Source organism: Canis lupus, chromosome 19 (genome assembly GCF_048164855.1).
Source record: "Canis lupus baileyi chromosome 19, mCanLup2.hap1, whole genome shotgun sequence".
NCBI classification, from domain to species: Eukaryota; Metazoa; Chordata; class Mammalia; order Carnivora; family Canidae; genus Canis; species Canis lupus.
In genome coordinates, this window is record NC_132856.1 from 48525037 (window position 1) to 48545644 (window position 20608).

The following is a 20608-nucleotide window of genomic DNA, read 5'->3' on the forward strand; positions in this document are numbered from 1 at the left end:
TGCTGTCTCATTGACCAAATCAGTTTTGTCAGTTTGGGGGGCTTACCCTGCATCTAGGACACCTGTGTGGGAGTGGTCAGTCTCAGGCCAGGAGCTCCAGCTTTCCACAGCCCCCTAGAAGAGACTCAGCACCGAGTTGCATTTACACAGCAAGCTTTCCCTTGGTGCTTTTCAAATTTGGTAACTTGCCAGGACTGCATTTACAAAAACCTTTGTGGGGACCTTGGTTTAAATTACGCTTGGATTGAATTATAAAGGAACTCCTTAGCAACCAGAGTGCCTAGCATGTGGTAAGTGTGTTCCAGAAAGAAAACTGTGACAGAGCCAGTGAACTTGTCTTTTTTCGTCCCCTGTCTGCCATACCAGAGTGTGATTGTAAAACCTGCCCCTTTTTCCTTAGCCATTGCCTGACTTTCCCAGCCAGAGACATTTTCTTACCCCCACTCAACTTCTAGTTTATTACTGGAGATGCTCATTAGATGCAGGTGACTTCTAGATTACAAAGTCTTTCTTATTCCAGGGACTGAGTTTAAAGGTGATTTTCCCTTTTTCTTGCCAGTAGAAGTGTCAGAAACACGGTACACAGAAAGAATGTCAAATAAGTACACATTTGAACAGATGTTTCTTCTCGTTAATAGAGGGTGGGTTAGTGTGTTTCTCGAGGGCAGTTTGCCTTAACAGCATGTACCCCCTGATCTGTGGTTTTGTTAGAATAATTGGACCAGATGCACAGAGTTGCCATTGTGAGGATGCTTGTGGCAGGATTTGTGTTGTTGGCATGGCCTGAAGCAGGGGTCGTTCAGGTGAGGGGAGTATACAGGATGGGGTGCTCACAGGCATTGAGCTATGTTTCTCACACCCCCTTGTGCAGGTCACAAGAGGTGCCCACTTTATTTCTCTCTAAATAAACTTTGAAAATCTGGTTAATAAAGTGTTAGGTTGAATGTGGATTCATTTTTAGGTTATCAGCAGTTATCTTGTAGGATTTCTTGAATCAGCAAACATATTATTTTCAGTTACCAAGGAAATGTTCTTAGTGAGTGTGAGGCTTTACCTTGAGCACTCACACAGGGGCTGTGTGAGCCAATCTCCCTTCCTGTCCCCAATCACCAAACAGAATTACTGACTTGGCTCGATATTTCTTGAGCCACAAGAGCAAAAAATTTTGATGTAAAGAACATATATGGGGGCTCACAAATCATCCTCTCTCCCACACAGGCAGTGTCCCATAAAAACTCAGATGGGGGCAGCCTGGGTGGCTCAGCGGTTTAGTGCCACTTTCAGCCCAGGGCGTGATCCTGGAGACCCGGGATCGAGTTCCGCGTCGGGCTCCCTGCATGGAGCCTGCTTCTCCCTCTGCCTGTGTCTCTGCCTCTCTCTGTGTGTCTCTCATGAATAAATAAATAAAATCTTAAAAAAACAAAAAACCTCTCAGATGTTGTGAAAACCTAATTTGTTGCTTATTCTACCCCTTTCCGATGGATTCCCACAGCCCTTGCCTGCTCATGCTCAGCTCTACTCTCTGAACTATGTCCCTCACGCCCCTCACTGTTGGTGTTTGATCTCTTCCCTGCTATAGGATGCATCTTTGAGGAGAGCTGACACAGGGGCCCCTTTTAGTCAGTGGCTAAAGGAGTGGCTCTCTGGTCAGCTTGACCACTTTCCACCAGAGGAGCTCAGCCCTTGGGGGTCACAGCCACCTGTTACTATGCATGGTGCCCATCTGCTTCCTGGTTTCTGATGATGGCTTTTCTCTTTCCTTGTAGAGTGCCCAGTGAAGAATGTGATGGGATCAGTAGCATGTCTGCGGAGAGCGGCCCTGGGACGAGATTAAGAAATCTGCCAGTAATGGGGGATGGACTAGAAACTACCCAAATGTCTACAACGCAGGCCCAGGCCCAACCCCAGCAAGCCAACGCAGCCAGCACCAACCCCCCGCCCCCGGAGACCTCCAACCCCAACAAGCCCAAGAGGCAGACGAACCAACTGCAATATCTGCTCAAAGTGGTGCTCAAGACACTATGGAAACACCAGTTTGCGTGGCCTTTCCAGCAGCCTGTGGACGCCGTCAAGCTAAACCTCCCTGTGAGTAACTTGGGCAGGACCTGGGGCTGCTGTCCTCTAGGTGTCTTCCTGTGTTGCAGTGGTGAGGGTGGGCTCAAGGTCGGGGTGAGGCAGAGAGAGCTTTGGGGCCCAGCTTTGAACTAACTCCCAATACTCACAAGGCCCTTGAGTGAGTGATTTCTATAGTCCTGATGGGTAGAAGTAGGAAGGGGGAGGAGATTGTTCCGAGGCACACAGTAACTGGTTCTTAGATATTAGGATCCAGGAGATAACTGTGTAGAGAGGTTGAAATGGGGGTGAAAGAGTGCTTGCAGCTTTCCTTCTGATGATTCCATAGGGGAGCTGAAGTGGGAACAATCAGTGGCCCAGGCCCCCTACTTCTCAGACATGGTTGGCTGGCTCAGGATTAGTGGAGTGGTTGGTCACACTGTGGAAGGGGAACTGGTTTGCTGCAATGCCTTTTCTGGTATTGGCATCATCATCATCGTCATCACCCAGAGCACAGGGCAGGAAAAGGTAGGGGAATATCTCTCAGGGAGCAAGCACGTGGAGGGATCCTGGTTGGAGAGCAGAGGGGTGGGTGCAGCTGTGCCCTCAACTGCCTCTATGCACACTATCCACCTACTGTGTTGTAGCCACAGTGCACTTGCTCTTGTTCTTTTGTACCTCTGCTCTTCTCTTTCCCTAGAGAGTTTTCCTTTTGCCCACATCCCTAGCAAATGGTTCTGGAGATGAATTTGCATCTCTAACTGAGCCTCAGGGAAAGAAACAGGTTAGATGCTTTTTTCCCTTCTCTTCAAAGCATCAAGGACTGATTGTCTTTAAGTTAACCTTTGCTATTTGCTAAGTCCCATACAGCCCCTGATGAGGAATTAGGTGATTATTGCTGTAGACCCAGGCTAGGGTCTGTGAGTGTTAGAACTGCACCGGCATAGGAACCTTAGCCTCTGCCAGGCATCCAGTTTCAAGAAGGATGAGTACAGTAATGTGACCCTTCCTGTCTGGAAAGCTGCTGAGTCTGTGACAACTGTCCACTTATTTATGTCTGCTGAATAGGTGTCATATGCATTTGGGAAGAGCAAGTCAGGAGGAGGCACTGCAGGTCTAGATCATGAATTGGCTCAAGAGAGGGGTTAGAGGTAAAAGAGGGTCCTTGCAGATCTGGGCTTCAGAGGCGGTTCATGCTGTTGACCACGAGAAGGAGTAGAAGCAGACAGCCAGTCACCGGAGAGGGGTGGGTGGGTTTTTGGGAGAGCTTGTTACAGCATAACCTTGGGCTGGGTGGGGCCGAGCTATATAGGGTCCATAGGTAAGGGTGACCTTCCCAGAGAAAATGCAAAGAATGGGGAGAGAAGCAAGCTGAGGGGCCTAATTCAAGGGGGCTGAGGCTTCGACAACACCAGAGAGGGGGTGAGAGGCCTGCAGAGGAGCCAGGAGAAGCTCGAGCAGAGAGCAGCCCCCGAAGTTCCCACCTCAGAGGCTGCAGGGAGGTCAAAGAGATGAGGATTCCAACCTGACCCTCCTGTTGGCCTTTAGGAGGGCATTGGTGACCTTAGGAAGATGTGACGCAGAAGTAGAAACCAGATTCTCGACGGTGTGAATGAGAAGGTGAGGATGCGAAGCCATCATTTCAAGAAATTTGGCTTTGAAGGGAAAGCGCGGCAGGGCCTGAGTGGAGGAGGGGTTGGTTTGTTAAAGGAAGACACAGAGAGGGGGCTGAGACGGTGAAGACAGAGGAGAAGTGGGTGCTGGGGGACGGAGACCCTGAGGAGGCACCGTCCCAGCCAGCAGGACAGACACGGGTATGGGTGGTTTGTAAGGTCCAGTGTCAGGGGAGTTTGAGGTCACTCACCATGAGGTAGAGGCCAGGCTCCCCAGGGCTCAAGGGTGAATCTCTGTCTCCACCACTGTTAGACGTTGGAAGAGGCCATTGGAAAGGTGCTGCTGATCTGGTATCTTCAGGGAGGTGGGAGAGCGAGGAGCTGGCCCAGAGAAGCAGGGCACAGCTGGTCAGCTGGGAGCCATATCATGTTTAAAGCCTGGTTTTCTGGGGACCTCTCCCCATCCTTGAGGAAATATTAATACAGCCACCAAAAGAAGGGTTCCTTCTTTTTCTTTTTCTGACACCTTCCAGGAACCTTGACCTGCATTTTTGCTTCGATCCCTGCTGGACTTTAACTAGAACGCCTGCCTCTTTTGTACAGTAAACCTGTACAGTTGGATTGTTATGCCCCTAACTCCTTGCCTGCCCCGCGGGCCCCCCCCTCCCCCCCGTCCTGTTTGCCCTTGAGCCACTTGATGGGCCATGGGCAATTCAAGCACTTGACACCATCACTGGCCATAGAATAAAATACGTTTCCACTGAGGTACATATATTTGGCCTTGGTTCTCTTGGGCAAGGTGGTCAGAGCCATAATATAACAGAAAATCTGGTGCCGTCTGTTTTCATGGCCTCCTGGCCGGGTACCCAGGCATGCACGTGCAGCCCTTGTCTGATCAGGGCCATGATTTCTGCAACTCATTACATGTAAGCTTGTTGCTTTTGTCCCTTTCTTGTGGGTATCAGAGCAACTTAAAATCTCACACCCTCTGCTCACCTTTTCAGTACTGTCCACCATTTCCAGGCAAAACCTTGGCACTTGCTAAAGGATAAACCTATCTTTCTGCCATCGGGTTCCCACTTGGACTTGGGCTCGGACTTGGGGCTCTTCAATTACGGGAGCCTTTGAGTTTGCAGTCCTTAGTGGAGTGGGCCAGATGCACACAGGTCCCCCTATCTTGGCTCAGTGATTCTTCTACCTGGAAACCTGATGTGTTTCCTGTTCTGCCCCAAATACCTGGTGGTGTTTTTTTGTTTGTTTGTTTGTTTGTTTGTTTTTAAATATTTAGTTTTAAGGTAGGTTTTGATTTAGAGAAAAGCTGATAATAGTAGAGTCTGATTTGAAGGGCTTTAGAACATCTATACCTGCCATCTGGCTCCTTCTGTTTGGCACTTGTAGAATAAGATACAGAGGTTTGAGGAGTGGGGTCTGCTGATTTTTTTTTTTTTTTTTAACTTGGCTGATTTTTTTTTTTTTTTAACTTGAGGATTGTGTAGGTTGTCCAGATTCCTTATTAACCTGGTTAGTTCAACTATATCCAGGTACTACTAATGGGTCCTTAGAAAGACTCTGTGCTAGTAAGAGAGATGGAAGTATGATGAACTTGAGTGAAGGTGGAGGCTTCTACTCTGTCCTCCTCAGTATGCCCAGAAGCCAGGGGTCCAATGCCAGGTGGGCTTCCATGCTGCTTCCATTCGATTTCACATTTTATGGACATTAACATTTCAAATGGTAGGGGAAAAGTAGAACCTAGATAAGAACCACTTTTAAAAAGGCTATATGTTTTCCTCATTATTTATTAAAAATTATAAAGGATTTTAACATCACACACAAAAAGATAGGAAAAAAACATAGATCTCCATAATGACAACCTGTTCTCAGACCAGGGCAGTTGACATACTTTTACATTTTCCCGCCAGATTTCCACGTAGCATTTAAGAATTCTTCCCTAATTTACTTTATGTGGGGGTTCCCCCTTGAGATCGCTTGGTGAGACTGTGGAAGAGCTTCAGTCTGTGCTACGGCTCTCATCTTTGTTCTTGGAGTGAGATCCACAGGCCCACCATAAGTGCTTCATGGCCGGGGAGGTGACACTGGCCTTTTGCTCTCTTTGCTCTCCAGGATTACTATAAAATCATTAAAACACCTATGGATATGGGAACAATAAAGAAGCGCTTGGAAAACAACTATTACTGGAATGCTCAGGAATGTATCCAGGACTTCAACACTATGTTTACAAATTGTTACATCTACAACAAGGTGAGATGTGGTGGCAAATGTCCTGCTGCCAGAGGGGGAGGGCAAGTGGGGGGGAAGGGAAAGGAAGGGAGGAGATGGAGACAGGCATATCTGGAGCCTGTGGACAGGGGTACTTGGGAGCGGATGGGATTCTAGTCTGATGGGAGGAGACCATTTGGAGGCACAAATAATGGGACCCATGGTTTTGCCTGTGACCGAGTGTTTCTTTTTCCGGGAGGAGGGTGCTGGCTTTGTTTGACTTCCAAGCATCCTTGTTAGCTTGAAGCATGTGCTTGTGGTGCCCTTGGGATTTTGGTTCTTGAGCATGTCTAGTAGAGAAGCTGTGAGGATAGTGAAGACTCATTAAAAAAAAAATCCCATTTGGGTGATAAAAGTGGTCAGGAAGGAGCCTACTAAAATGTAGTTATGAAAAGGTGTGCTCAAATAGAAAACTCAGTGTGAGAGAGGGTGTGATGGGCCCCACCGCATCTGGAACTGTGGACATGACCATTGACAACTTACAGCCGTAGAATTGTCCCCTGATCTCACATGTAGACCTGAAGGTCACTTCTTAACCCCATTAGCCAACCCTTTCGGCTCGGCTGTGCCATGAAGCCAGATCATTTGTTTACAGTTCAGACCACAGATGTGATTAAAACCAACCCTTTCATATAGAACGGCTCTGGAGGGAGACCCTATACAGAACTCAGCTTTTGGCCTCTGCTGGTGTAGTGGGTAAAATTGCCCAGAAGAGATGGGTAGGTGAGTTTCTTGAAGTTTACTGTGTTTTTTTAAAAGTCTCAGCTCCCACTGCTAGGTTTAAGTGACATGTGCACAGATGAGGTTCTTGGGTTAGAGCTGAGTGGGAACAGCATGTTGGAGATGAGGCAACAGAGTGGGGACCCATAATTCAGTTCAAGATAGGCAATGCCCCAGCCCTAGTGAGTTGCCTTGAGGGTACACTGGGGAGCTTTGTCAGAGCCCTGCTAGCTTATCTGTGGCAAGAAATCCTGTGTAATTCAAATATTTGTAAATGAGGTTGAATTGTGTCAAAGGAGGGCTTCTGTCAGTGATTGGCAGGGCTTGTTAGATACTTAAGACATTAGGATGGCTTCTCAGGCCAGAGCTTAAAAGAATGGAGAGGGAGGTGCAGGCAGACAGGTGCTGGTTCAGGCACATGAGCCTCTGTGATATCTGGTGGTATAACTGTTGTGGCCCTTTAGGGTTCAGGTCGGGGAAGGACCCCAACTATGATAACTTGATGCTTTGGAGCAGGGAATGGGTGGCACAGGGTGGGGAGCTCTTGCTCCGTCTGGACAGGTGGTGAGGGCTTTCTGACTCTCACCCCCGTGTCTCCTTTTCCAGCCTGGAGATGACATAGTCTTAATGGCAGAAGCTCTGGAGAAGCTCTTCTTGCAGAAAATCAATGAACTGCCCACTGAAGAAACTGAGATCATGATAGTCCAGGCAAAAGGAAGAGGACGTGGGAGGAAAGAAGCAGGTAGGGTACCTCCAGTGCCCCCTGCCCTGTTGGCCTCACACTGAAACAGCAAGGATTGGCTTTCCTTCCCTCCCCCCAAGTCTTTTTTTTTTATTTTTATTTTTATTATTTTTTTAATTTTTATTTATGATAGAGAGAGAGGCAGAGACACAGACAGAGGGAGAAGCAGGCTCCATGCACCGGGAGCCCGACGTGGGACTCGATCCCGGGTCTCCAGGATCGCGCCCTGGGCCAAAGGCAGGCGCCAAACTGCTGCGCCACTCAGGGATCCCTCCCCCCCAAGTCTTTACCCCTTCTCCAGATTGAGTGGAGGACCAGGGGCCGGGAGGCAGGCTTAGTGGTGGATGCGCCCCAGAGGGTCACAGGACTGCGTGACCTCTCACAAAGTAGAAATAGTTGGGCTGTGCCCTTTTTGATGGACTTCAGTTAAAAAGAAAGTGTGGGATCCCTGGGTGGCGCAGCGGTTTAGCGCCTGCCTTTGGCCCAGGGCGCGATCCTGGAGACCCGGGATCGAATCCCTCTTCGGGCTCCCGGTGCATGGAGCCTGCTTCTCCCTCTGCCTCTCTCTCTCTCTCTCTCTCTTTCTCTCTCTCTCTGTGTGTGTGTGACTATCAAATAAATAAATAAATAAATAAATAAATAAGTGTAATTTTTTTCAAGGGATTTTTTTTTTTTTAAGATTTTATTTATTCATGAGAGAGAGAGAGGCAGAGACATAGGCAGAGGGAGAAGTAGGCTTCCCACAGGGAGCCTGATGTGGGACTTGATCCCAGAACCCTGGGATCACGACCTGAGCCGCAGGCAGATGCTCAACCACTGAGCCACCCAGGTGACCCTCAAAGCATTTTTAAGTTATTTGAATTCTTCATCCCATCTTAGAGAAAAGAAATTAACTCAGCTAAGGGCAGTTTTAACTAATAATCCCTATCCTGGAACCTTGAGGTTGGTTAATTGAGTTACCATAAGATGCTTATGTTAGAGCCAGGCCTTCTTTTTGATGCTGCTGAAGTCGAAGTGAAGCCCTCCCCTCCTTGTCCATCTCAGCACCCACTCTGTTCCCTGCCCGTCTCTCAGCCTGACACAGGATTCCAGAGGCAGCTGCTGGGGAGGGAGGAGGGGAAACAATGAAATGTTTCTGTCTAGGAAAGGCTTGAACAGCTGCCTTGTGCATCTTGCCGTCCTCAGCTCTGTCTGAGGGTGGCCCACGCTGTGAGTTGTTTGCTTCTCTACAGAAGGCTTTCACCTGACATCCTACACCCTGCCTAGAGGTGGTGGCTTCACGGGAGCAAAGGGGGTTGGCTGGATCCCAGACAGCTCTGAGGGGTAGCCAGGGAGGTGTGGTCCTGAGGGGCACTTCTTAGCTGTGGATCCTGCAAGGAGGTGTCCAGTATCCTTAAATCCAAGAGCCCTGCCCTTGTGCCTTAGGACCAGGAGTTTGATCTGCACATGGGACAGACACAGGGTATTGTATGTTTGGGCTCCCCCGCACAGCTGCAGGGAGGCAGTCTGAGCCGATCACAAAGGGCAGCAGCCGTCCAGCCTCCTCCTGTGGCTCAGGGAGGTGGAAGTTTGCCAGTTTCCAGAAACCTTGGCCAGGGCTGCCGATGCGGGCCTCCTGCCAGAATTGCTTACTCAGAAGGCAGCGCTTCTGGGAATGAGGACAGCTCTGTCCAAAAGCGCCAAGGAACATTTTTCCACTCTCCATCTACAGTCCTGGTGCTAACTCTCAGCATGTGTTTCCTGCTCCTCTGGCCCAGGCCTCCATGCTCCTGAAGGCGTCTTTGTGCCTGATATGGGACTTGAAGCCAGGACGCCTCAGAAAATGTGGAATGCAGTGTGCTGCAGCTCTCAGAGAACCTAAGGGCAGGTGGACCAATTTGGCCGAGGTCTAGGGTGTTCGGGTTATTCTGTCTCTTAGGCAAATAGTTACCATGACACTATGTGCCAAGTTCCCACAGATGTGTGCTCCCCATATTGTGACACTATCCCCATAAGGTCAGCCACCGTGTGTTGGGCTTGGCATCTAACCACGTGTCCCTTTTACGATTGATAGGGATGGCAAAACCTGGTGTCTCTACGGTACCAAACACAACGCAAGCATCGACTCCTCCGCAGACCCAGACCCCTCAGCAGAACCCTCCACCTGTGCAGGCCACACCTCACCCCTTCCCTCCAGTCACCCCCGACCTCATCGTCCAGACCCCCGTCATGACAGTGGTGCCTCCCCAGCCACTGCAGACGCCCCCACCGGTGCCCCCTCAGCCACCACCCCCACCCGCACCAAACCCCCAGCCTGTGCAGAGCCATCCGCCCATCATCGCGGCCACCCCACAGCCTGTGAAGGTGAGCATCCTCTGTGTGTGTGTGTGTGTGTGTGTGTGTGTGTGTGTGAGAGAGAGAGAGAGAGAGAGAGAGAGTGTGTGTGTGTGTGTGTGGCCCAGCCCAGCCACTGGTGGGCTTTTACCACCTCAGCTGGTGCCTGCCCTTGTGTGTGTGTGTGTGTGTGTGTGTGTGTGTGTGGCCCAGCCCAGCCACTGGTGGGCTTTTACCACCTCAGCTGGTGCCTGCCCTTGTCTTCTCCATAGCAGAGAGGTAAGCAGGAGACAGTCACCTCTCCTGGCTCCTGGGGCACTTGTGGGTATTTTGCGGGCAGGGGTTGGGGAGTATTATGCATTGTTTAAGTCATGGCCTCGAAGCTACTGCCCTGCTGGCCTGGAGATCCCGTAGTTGAGACCCACTTCTCAGGGGCTTGCTGACCCCTTCTCCCCTCTAATGTAGACTGTGCATATGCCTCCTGTGGGAGGCCAGTGTGACAAGGCTTGACTCTGAGCGACTTCCCTGGCATTAAGTAGGAAGCTGCTCTGGGCGGTTTCTTTGGCCTCCAGTGAGCAGGTTCTGCACTCAGGTGTGTGCTTCGTCCTGCCACTGGCAGGGATCCTATCCCAGCTGCAGAGCAGAGTGATGGGAGAGGGTCTTTCTTTGCCGTGGTCCTTCACCCATGGAGTTACCTTTGAGCCCCATTCCCCATGAATGTTGGAACCTTAGAAAGGACCTAGCTTCAGGAATGATCTGAGGGACGGTTGTGCCAGCTGCCACCTCTGACCGTGCTTGTTGCACGTGTGCTCTCGGCAGACAAAGAAGGGAGTTAAGAGGAAAGCGGATACCACCACCCCCACCACCATCGACCCCATTCATGAACCACCATCACTACCCCCGGAGCCTAAGACCACCAAGCTGGGCCCCCGGCGGGAGAGTAGCCGGCCTGTGAAGCCTCCCAAAAAGGATGTGCCCGACTCGCAGCAGCACCCAGTGCCAGATAAGAGCAGCAAGGTCTCAGAGCAGCTTAAGTGCTGCAGTGGCATCCTCAAGGAGATGTTTGCCAAGAAACACGCAGCCTATGCCTGGCCGTTCTACAAGCCCGTGGATGTAGAGGCGCTGGGTCTGCATGACTACTGTGACATCATCAAGCACCCCATGGACATGAGCACAATCAAGGTGAGCAGATGCCCCCTCAGAGCTGGGGGCCAGTCTTCCTAGGACAAAGAAGGTCAGAAGCTCCTAAGCTGGTCCAAGAGGAAGGCCCAGGCCTTGGGCTCTGGTGAATGTGCCCTAGTAACTATCTCTTCTTACCAGCTCAAAGAAGCCCAGCGCCCCCTGCTGGGAATTGTGAGGACAACCTCCAAGACCATGTGCTTGGGGATTTTCTTCTCAAACAGGAGCCTTGCCATCGTCTCTAAGGACGATGTGGCCTTGGGCCCCAGTGCCCACCGGCACCTTGCACAGTACATGCTCCAGGTGAGGTTGAAGGTTGGTGATTTTGCTAGGCTCTGTGTCATGGAGAGGGTCTTGATGTTATCTCTCAGTAGGAGTCACACAATCCTGCCATTTTCATTGTAATATTTTGAGGCCTTTTGATTATGTTTGTTTATTTTAAGCTATTTTGCATTTCTGTTTGGGAGTGGCATAAGCCTGCCCAAACATGGGACAGGGAGGGGAGGGTACAGTGCTGGTGTGCCTTTTTTTTTTTTTTTTTTTTTTTACTTTTTAAAAAATTTTTATTTTATTTATTCATGAGAGATAGGCAGAGACACAGGCAGAGGAGAAGCAGGCTCCATACAGGGAGCCCGACATGGGACTCGATCCCAAGTCTCCAGGATCACGCCCTGGATGAAAGGTGGCACCAAGCTGCTGAGCCACCCGGGCTGCCCTTACTTTTATTTTTCAAAGATTTTTTAAAGTTTTTTATTTATTTACTCATGAGAGGGGCAGAGACACACAGGCAGACAGAAAAGCAGGCTCCCTGTAGGGAGCCCGATGCAGGACTTGATCCTGGGATCCCAGGATCATGCCCTGAGCCAAAGGCTGACGCTCAACTGCTGAGCCACCGGGCATCAACCTGGGAAGCATCCTGGGTTGCTTCTTTTTTTATTTATTTATTTTTTTTTTTTAAGATTTTATATACAGAGGCAGAGACATAGGCAGAGGGAGAAGCAGGTTCCATGTAGGGAGCCTGATACGGGACTTGACCCCAGGATCATGACTTAAGCCAAAGGCAGATGCTCAACCACTAAAAAGATTTATTCATTTTAGAGAGCTTGATGAGCAAGCATGGGGAAGAGCAAAGGGGAAGAGAGAAACTTTCGTAGCCTCCGTGCTGAGCCCAAAGCCCAACATGGGGGCTTGATCTCATGACCCTGAGATTATGACTTAAGGTGAAACTAAGAGTCAACTGGGCCAACCAGGGGCCCCCGCTTGTGTTCCTTTTGACCAGTGTCTTGCCCTGTGTCACCAAGACTGGTGTATGTCAGGTCAGAACTGGTCCCAACCCTCTCCTTACAGGCTCTGCCTCCATTTGTTCTCTGTCCACTTACCCCTTAGCCCATCATAGTGATCAGGGTGGGTGGATTTGGGATGGTAGCAGGGTACTTCCCAGCCCTGAGACTTGCTTCTGAGTGTCTCCTTATCCACTTGACATAGAGAACTAAGGTGATGACCTCTCCTCTGCTCTACTGAGAAGCCATCTTCCTCCTACAGATAGCCCTCCTGGCTGTCACATACCCATTGGAACAGGGGCAGGCATAACCAACAAGGACCTGTCTTATATTTTCAGTCTAAACTGGAGGCCCGTGAATACCGTGATGCTCAGGAATTTGGTGCTGATGTCCGATTGATGTTCTCCAACTGCTACAAGTACAACCCTCCCGACCATGAGGTGGTAGCCATGGCCCGCAAGCTCCAGGTGAGGCTCTGAGGAAGCTCTGAGCACATCCTGTGATAGACAGGCTGGGGTCCTGGGTGTGCCAGGCCTCTATGGGCTTTTGTAGATTTTATTTTTTTCATTTGCTTTGGTATGAGGCCGTGTTGTTTTGAAGATAGACTCAAGCCAGGATAATGTGTCTTTTTACATTGAAATTATTTCATTATAATTAAAGCAGGATAGTTAGTTTGGGCCTTGGGCATCTTGGGTTTTGTTCTGGGGTGTCCCACTGAAAGCCCCCTGCCCTGTACCTGCATTTGGTTGCCCTTGGCCAAGAATTCATGTGCTGTGCATGCCTTTCTACAAAACAGACCTATCTCACGTTGGTGAATGATACTCTTGTAAGGCAGACGCTTTGACACAGCTGTGAGCTAAAGTAACTGCTCACCTGTAGACATTTCTTCACCAGGGCCTTGAAATCTATTGCCTTCTAGCTGTGGAGTGGCTGCTTGTAGGCGTTCCATGAGGCCACATCTCCATCTTGGGTGCCCTTGGGGATGGTGGCCCCTGCAGGTTGTTTCAGGTGGCGCACAATGCATGCTGTCAGGTGCACCTGTGGTTGGGAGGGAGGAAGCGGGTGACCACACAACATGTGAACTAACTTCGCTTTGCTTTATTTAAAAAGGGAAAAATATACCCAGAATTCAACAGTGGTTTATCTTTGGGTAGAAAGATCAGGGGTTAAAAATTACAGAGAATTGGGCACCTGGCTGGCTCACTCAGTGGAGCCTGTACCTCTTGACCTCGGGGTCATGAGTCCAAGCCCCATGTTGGGCGTAAAGATTACAAAAGAAAAAAAAAACTTAAAAATATGGAGAATAAAGTCTGTATTTAGTACTTTTGCTGTCATTATTATTATTATTATTATTATTATTATTTAAAATTACACATATAATAATTTCCAGCCTTTTCTTCCCAAGACCCTGGATTGCTTCTGCTCTGAGTCAGAGCAGGCCCTGGGCTGGATCACCTGTCATCACAGGGGGTGGGCACTCTGGCTGGAGCCCAGTGCTGGTTTGCACATCTCCTGTCCCACTCCCACCTGGTGGCTGGGGGGCGCAGGGGTGGGGTGATCCTCATACTTGGCTTTCCTAGTTATCTGTGGAATGCTTCCAGGTCAGAAGTGTTTGCTTGCCTTTGGCAACCTGTGAGTCTGTACTTCTCAGGGGCCTCCTGCCTCCAGGTTCTGTTAGCTCCACAACATTGTCCCAGACTGTCATCATAGTGTTTCCTGCCCCCTCACACTAGAGCTGAGGCATGGTCTCTGTTCCTTTACTTGGCCCCTGTCTGGGTCTGAGGCTGCTTTTGAGTCCAAGGATGTGTCCTGAATCTCTTAGGATAAAAACTTAATACTAGAATAAACCTGGCCACTGTTATTTAAATGGCACACTCTGTCTCAAAAATTCTTATAGTTTCTCCTGTTTGTTTTTTGATCTTATTTTCGCTGAGGTTTTCCTTTTTTTTTTATTTTTCCGGAGGGGGGGTAGAGCTCTTAATTTGGTGTTCTGCTTTCTTCCCAAAGCTGCTCTTTCACTGTTTACTTCTCCATTTCCTATCCTCAAAGGAGCTCAGGCTTTATCATTTTATGGCAATTCTCATACATGGCCACCAGCTGCCAGTGGTGCCCTCAGATCTGTGTCTTCAACCTCCTCTTGTGGAATAGCTTTTGGCCAGATAACTCATACCCTTTATTTTCCCTCATGCAAACAGCTAAAACAAAACAAGTTATCTGCCAGCACCAAGATTGCAATTCTTTTTTTTTTTTTTTTTTAAGATTTTATTTATTCATGAGAGATACAGAGAGAGACTGGGGGGAGGGGCAGAGACAGAGACACAGGCAGAGGGAGAAGCAGGCTCCATGCAGGGAGCCCGACGCGGGACTCGATCCCAGGTCTCCAGGATCACGCCCTGGGCTGAAGGCGGCGCTAAACTGCTGAGCCATCCAGGTTACCTCCAAGATTGCTATTCTGAACTACTTTACTTTAAAAAGAGAAGAGAAAGAATCCTTTAATATATTCTAGCTCTCCATCTCTAATTTCTGTGCTTAGGTGTTTTGGTTTTTCTTCATTTTTCTCCTTCTGAGAGTTACATGAACATGGCCCAAACATAAGGTTTACCCGTACCAAGAGCATTGAGCTATTTTCCCACATTGTAGCCTCTTTCTAAACATTTTTATTCCACATACCAGGCTGGACTGGATGAGGTCCTTGCCCTGAAAGAGGGTCTGTTTCAGGCAAGGGCAGTGCCTGGATGAGCCATTTGGCACAGCGCTCTGCCCCTAGCCTGCTTTGCCCGCCTCAGGGTGTATTGCTGTGTTACTGAAAGTAATGTCACTTCTCCATTATTGTGAGGCAGGTGGAAGTATCGGCTTCAAGTGCAGAGCCAATGTGAAAGGCTTCTTGTCTGGGAGGTAGTTGTGCTTATGGCATTTCAAGCTTTTCCTTCTCCCTCTCTAAGCTTTCCTGAATCAGCATGTTTTAGATGGCTAGATTGTCCAGAGAGGAGGAGGAACAAAGTCCCAGTCCTTGTTTGCCTCTGTAAGAGATGTTAGACCTGCCTCTTCTTAAGTAGACTGTGCCCAAGGACTGGCGTTTACATGGAAAGTTATATGGGAAAGGATCCACTTTGCTTTCCTCTTCCAGTCTCTAAATTCCAGGCCTTTAGAAAACTCACATCCCACCACCTGGTAGCCACAGTCACAGAGACAGCCAGGAGTATCTGGGTAATGGGTTTTCTCAGCTGACCAGTGGCTTGGGCTAAGGCCCATCAACCCACCTGGTGGGCCCAGAGCTGCTGGTGGTACTGTCTTTTACTCTCTGCTCTGTCAGGAAGTGAGGAGTCATTTAGGAAATTTGGTACCGATGTAGATTACCAGAGTCCTATTTCAAAAAAAAAAGGTGCAAATTCAAGGTGGTATGCAATTATTTTTACAGCAAGGAAAAATGAAAATTGCATTGGGATATCCTGCATTAGATCCCAGAGGCAGGAAGCATTTGAGGTGTGTGTAAATGTGTGTTTCTCTGTGTCCACTCATGGCTGCATCTCCAGCACTTGGCACACCTAGTGGCCTGCCACTGCCTGCATCTTCTCACCACCACCCCCATCCTCTGGGCCTTGATATGCCCAGGTATGGCCAAGCCCCACAGCCACATCTGGACTTGGCCATGCTTGACCTTTTGGCACTCCGGCAGCTGGTTTAACTAGAGGGGGGAGAAGGGTGTGCTTCCCACTAGGCTGAAAATGATGCAGCCTAGAGTAGATGACCCAGTGAATATTTCTAGTAAGAGGAGACACATGCTCTGAAACCAGTGTGCTTTGCTAATTGATGCTGAGAATTGCAATGTGGGTGGAGGTGATGGCATGCCAGGCAGAGAAACTCGGTCCACCTGGAGGCACTACAGGCCCTAGTGTGGGAGGCCTGAGACCTTGTTCCTTTAGAGAATACTCGCTGTTGGTATTCACCACCCCTCACCGTCTCTGTCCTCCCCACAAGACCTTTGACCTAGGTGCATCACATTTGGTTTTGGCATCCCCCCTCTTGCCTGGCTCTACACCCTTTCCACCCACTCTCCACTTGGCCAACAGGATGCGCGGCCGGATTCATGTGTCACACTTTTGTCTCCTTTTGAGCCATCTTTGCTGGATCTCTGCAGCTGTTGGCATCATGTCCCCCACTCATCCTTAGTGTTCAAGTTTCTCACAAGCTCTCCACCATCCCTTTGCTGTTTCTACCTTAACACTTACACTTTTCGACTATTTGTGTTCGCTCCTTAAAGGCAGGGAGCACATCTTTTATGTTTACTGTTCAACAGACCCCAGTAGGCAGAACCTATCTCAGCCACTCGGGAAGGTTTTTCTGCAATAGCCTTTGACTCACTGGCACTCAGGCCCAAGTACATTTCCCAGGATGTCCTCCACTGGGGCCAGAGCAAGTGGAAAGAGGACAGGTCTTGCAGCTGGGCATGGCCAGGAAGCCAGGAGCCCCAGCTTGTAGGCCCTGCAATGCTTTCCCAGCTAGCCTGCCTGGATTCCTCTCTTGTGCTCTTTTCTGTTTGTGGTCTTAGGACCTTGGCAGGGCAGGGCCCGAGAATACCCTGAGAGAGGAAAGAGGCCCCAGAGTGATGAGTCCTGCTCTGCCCCCCCACCCCCCACCCCCGACCCCGCATATGCCTTTTTCACAACAGCCACAGTCTGTTGCGGAGGAGCAGGAATGTCCTTGTGGGAAGGATCATGCTATCTGGCAGTTGGCAAGAGAGACTGGGGTACATAGATAAGTGGCACAAGGCAGCTTCCACCTGGTAAAGGCTCACCTCCCCGCAACACTTGAGTACTTGGCTGTACCTGCCACCCTCTTGGTGGGGTCCTGACACATCAGGTACACTCCTCTGTGCAGCAGGCCTGACTTTTCATGGATGCTCTTGTGGGTCTGTTGGTGACCTAGGGCTGCCCATATCCAGGGCACCGTGGGGCCCCTGCTCTGGTGTGAGCCCCTGTCTCCTCTGCAGCCTGGGTAGTGATTGTCTCTGCTCATTCCTTGTGTGTGTGTTCTCCGTTGCTCTCAGAACTGCTCCAGAATTTATTTCTGTATGTATTAAAAAGGTATTACTTACTCTTTCAGTACTTAGTCTAGGAGCAAAACTATTTAGACAGCAAAATCTAGGTCGTCACTTTGCGGAAAGGAGGAGCTGCCTTGGAGGAGGCTGAACTGAGGTTGTCTAGAGGCGAGGGGACAGCACGACAGTTGTGGATGAACCTACTCTATTGCCTGGGTCACCTTTCCAAGCTGCCTTGGGGAGGGGTGACCTGAAGCTATGTTTCCAGAGATAGGAGAGGCTTCTAGGGCCAGCTGTGTTGAGTGTAGTCTGTTTGACACAGCAGCCCTAGAACTGGATTCCACAACCCTCCCATGCCTTGTGGGCTATGCTGGAGTATTGACTCACACTTGGGGAAGGCCCTTCTCTTGTATAAAACACCATGTTGACTAACTTTTTCCAGGCTTAAAGCAGGTCTTAAAATCATGCTGGGAAGCTAGCTCTCTTCCTTTCACTGCTGTCCTCTGTCATCACTGGATTTATGATCACATTGCCCTCAGGATAGGAAGGGACTTGCCAGCTTGCTGGTGAGGGAACACAGTTGGACCGGGCTGCCCAGGCAGAGCTGCTGCCCCCAAGCTCTATGACCCCACATGGAGTTCCATCAGATTCCTGGGTCTTAAAGAGTTGGAAGACGTCAGTCTCCTGGGATGAGATCCCGTGCTTAATAGCTTTGAGGCCTTTACTTGTGTCACTGGTACCTCACCCTCCTGTAGCCTGGCCTCAACATCCCCCACAGTCACTCTCCTATAACTTTTACACTTTGCTGGGCATGCCCTGGAGACACCTCAGCCAGTGGCATGGCTCTACTCGGTTACATGCCCCAGAGATGATATGAGGAGTGGGGAGGTAGATTCAGACCCTTGCCCACTGTAGCAGAGGCTCTGTTGCCTCACTGGCCATGGGTTCTGTGCCAGGCACACTTACCACAGGGCAGGCTTTTGCATGTGCTGTTCCCTTTGCCTGGAATGCTTTCTCAAACTGGAGACCCTACCTCCTTGGAGGAGTGTGAACCCCAGGTGAGCAGAGGCTCCTGTTCTGTTCACTGCCGTTTCTTGGTGTCTGGCCCTGGCATCCAGAAGGCTTCTTTGGGATGTGCTGAGTAAGTACCAACCTAACAAGAGCCTCAGGGCACTTTTTGTGGGTCCTTCCTTTGACCTGCCATCTGATCTGCATTCTCTAGGTAGATGTCCTTATTGAGCCCAGCTGCTTCCTATAACCTGGGCCATACGTACATACCTGGACTGTGTCTCCAGGGAGTAGTGAGTATGTCAGAAACACATTTCTTTTCAAAGTGAAATTTGTGAGGAGTGTTGAAAGAGCTGGCAAGGGGCCTTGGCCCACTCCTTGCCTTAGTGGACAGGTTTGGTTGGGGGTGGTCAGCATCAGCCCAACCCTCTTTGACCCTTCCACTTACCTCCTGTTGAGTCCACCCCAACCGCCAAAGAGGCTGTGGTGATGCTAAGCCACATCCTCGGCAGTGCCATCACACATGCCTGGGCACCTGGGAGCCCTCACGGGCATGGCTTCTCTCCCCCACCAGGATGTGTTTGAGATGCGCTTTGCCAAGATGCCAGATGAGCCAGAGGAGCCTGTGGTGGCCGTGTCCTCCCCGGCGGTGCCACCCCCCACCAAAGTGGTGGCCCCACCCTCATCCAGCGACAGCAGCAGTGATAGCTCCTCAGACAGTGACAGCTCCACTGATGACTCTGAAGAGGAACGAGCCCAGCGGCTGGCAGAGCTCCAGGAGCAGGTAAGGATGTGGGCGGCCCCATTCCCAGTCCCCCAGAATCCATAGACTGGGCAGTCTCCACAAGATGGGAGTTCTGAGTTCCAGCAGAAGCAGAATTCCCACTGGTTCCCTTGAGGAATGTGGGGTTTAGGAGTGCTGGCCTCGGGATGCCTAGGTGGCTTAGCGGTTTAGCACCTGCCTTTGGCCCAGGGCATGATCCTGGAGTCCCTGGATCGAGTCCCACATCGGGCTCCCAGCATGGAGCCTGCTTCTCCCTCTGCCTGTCTCCCCGCCTCTCTGTCTCTCTCTCTCTCTCTCTCTCTCTCTCATGAATAAATACATAAACTCTTTAAAAAAAATAAGTGTGTAGTCGAAAAATTTGTGTCTAACTTCCCAAAAAAACTTAGCAATAGTCTATTCTAGACCAGAAACTTTATAACATAGTAAACTAATACGTATTTTATAGGTTACACGTATTATGTACTGTATTTTTTTTTTAAGATTTTATTTATTTATGAGAGATACACAGAGAGGCAGAGGGAGAAGCAGACTCCATGCTGGGAGCCCAGTGTGGACCTCGATCCTGGCACCCCAGGATCATTCCCTGAGCCAAAGGCAGTGCTTAACCACTGAGCTACCCAGGCGTCCCTATGTACTGTATTCTTAACAGTAAAGTAAGCCATTAACAAAGTTAAAAAATGGTAAGAAATAGAAGATACACTTATAGTACTGTATTGATTGGGGAAAAAAAGCCACGTGTAAGTAGCCTGCACAGGTCAAGCCTGTGTTGTTCAAGAGTCAGTTGTACATATATGGGGGTGGGGAGACATGGCTGTTCTGTGGGCAGAGGTGAGGCTTCTAGATCCTTTCAGTATTTGGAAGGAGGTGCCTGAACCAGGATGTCCATCTCTCCTGTGGCCCTACAAGCCAAACATCAGGACCTTAGTACCTAGCTTCTTAGGGACCCTCTACTGGATGGCTGTGGAGCTCGGTATTGGTCAGCTTGGGCAGCCCCTCTAGCAAGGAGGGACACTGGCCACCCTTGCAGTCTGTGTCCTGGGTCAGCATGAGCACTTTGAAAATCTGGTGAGGCAGCAGATCACAAGGCTGAGGGCCAGCCCCCTCCCTGGGCTTCCCCTTTCCCTTGCCCCCTGACGCTTAGAGGTCCACACAGAGACCAGGATGATGGGTGTGGGTGTCTTGCTTGTCTGCTCCACAGCTCAAAGCCGTGCACGAGCAGCTTGCAGCCCTCTCCCAGCCCCAGCAGAACAAACCAAAGAAAAAGGAGAAAGACAAAAAAGAAAAGAAAAAAGAAAAGCACAAAAAGAAGGAGGAGGTGGAGGAGAATAAGAAGAGCAAAGCCAAGGAACTTCCTCCCAAAAAGACCAAGAAAAATAACAGCAGCAACAGCAATGCGAGGTCTGTGCATGCCCTAGTCTGCCCTGGGTGGGGACCCTTGCCTGCCACGGTGGGTGGGGAGGCTTGCATCTCTACCTTTTCCTCTGGGATGGATCTTTGCTCTCCTGTTTTTGGAAAGGGAGGGAGAATAGTAGGTAGCACAGAGCAGGAGGTGAGGATAGGGCATGGTTTGCAGCCTGTCTCCAGTGAGTGCTCCCGAGAAGG

General features: G+C 50.0%; 1 protein-coding gene across 1 annotated transcript in view; it reads left to right on the plus strand.

Annotated features, from left to right (window-relative positions):
* Nucleotides 1-20608, plus strand: part of BRD4 (bromodomain containing 4) — a 93697-nt gene that overhangs the window by 54343 nt on the left and 18746 nt on the right. The window contains exons 3-10 of the mRNA XM_072786938.1: nucleotides 1767-2085; nucleotides 5787-5924; nucleotides 7269-7404; nucleotides 9458-9747; nucleotides 10537-10899; nucleotides 12515-12643; nucleotides 18797-19006; nucleotides 20205-20404. Coding sequence (XP_072643039.1) covers nucleotides 1801-2085; nucleotides 5787-5924; nucleotides 7269-7404; nucleotides 9458-9747; nucleotides 10537-10899; nucleotides 12515-12643; nucleotides 18797-19006; nucleotides 20205-20404 — 1751 coding nt within the window. The 5' untranslated portion in view covers nucleotides 1767-1800. The remainder of the gene's footprint in view (nucleotides 1-1766; nucleotides 2086-5786; nucleotides 5925-7268; nucleotides 7405-9457; nucleotides 9748-10536; nucleotides 10900-12514; nucleotides 12644-18796; nucleotides 19007-20204; nucleotides 20405-20608) is intronic.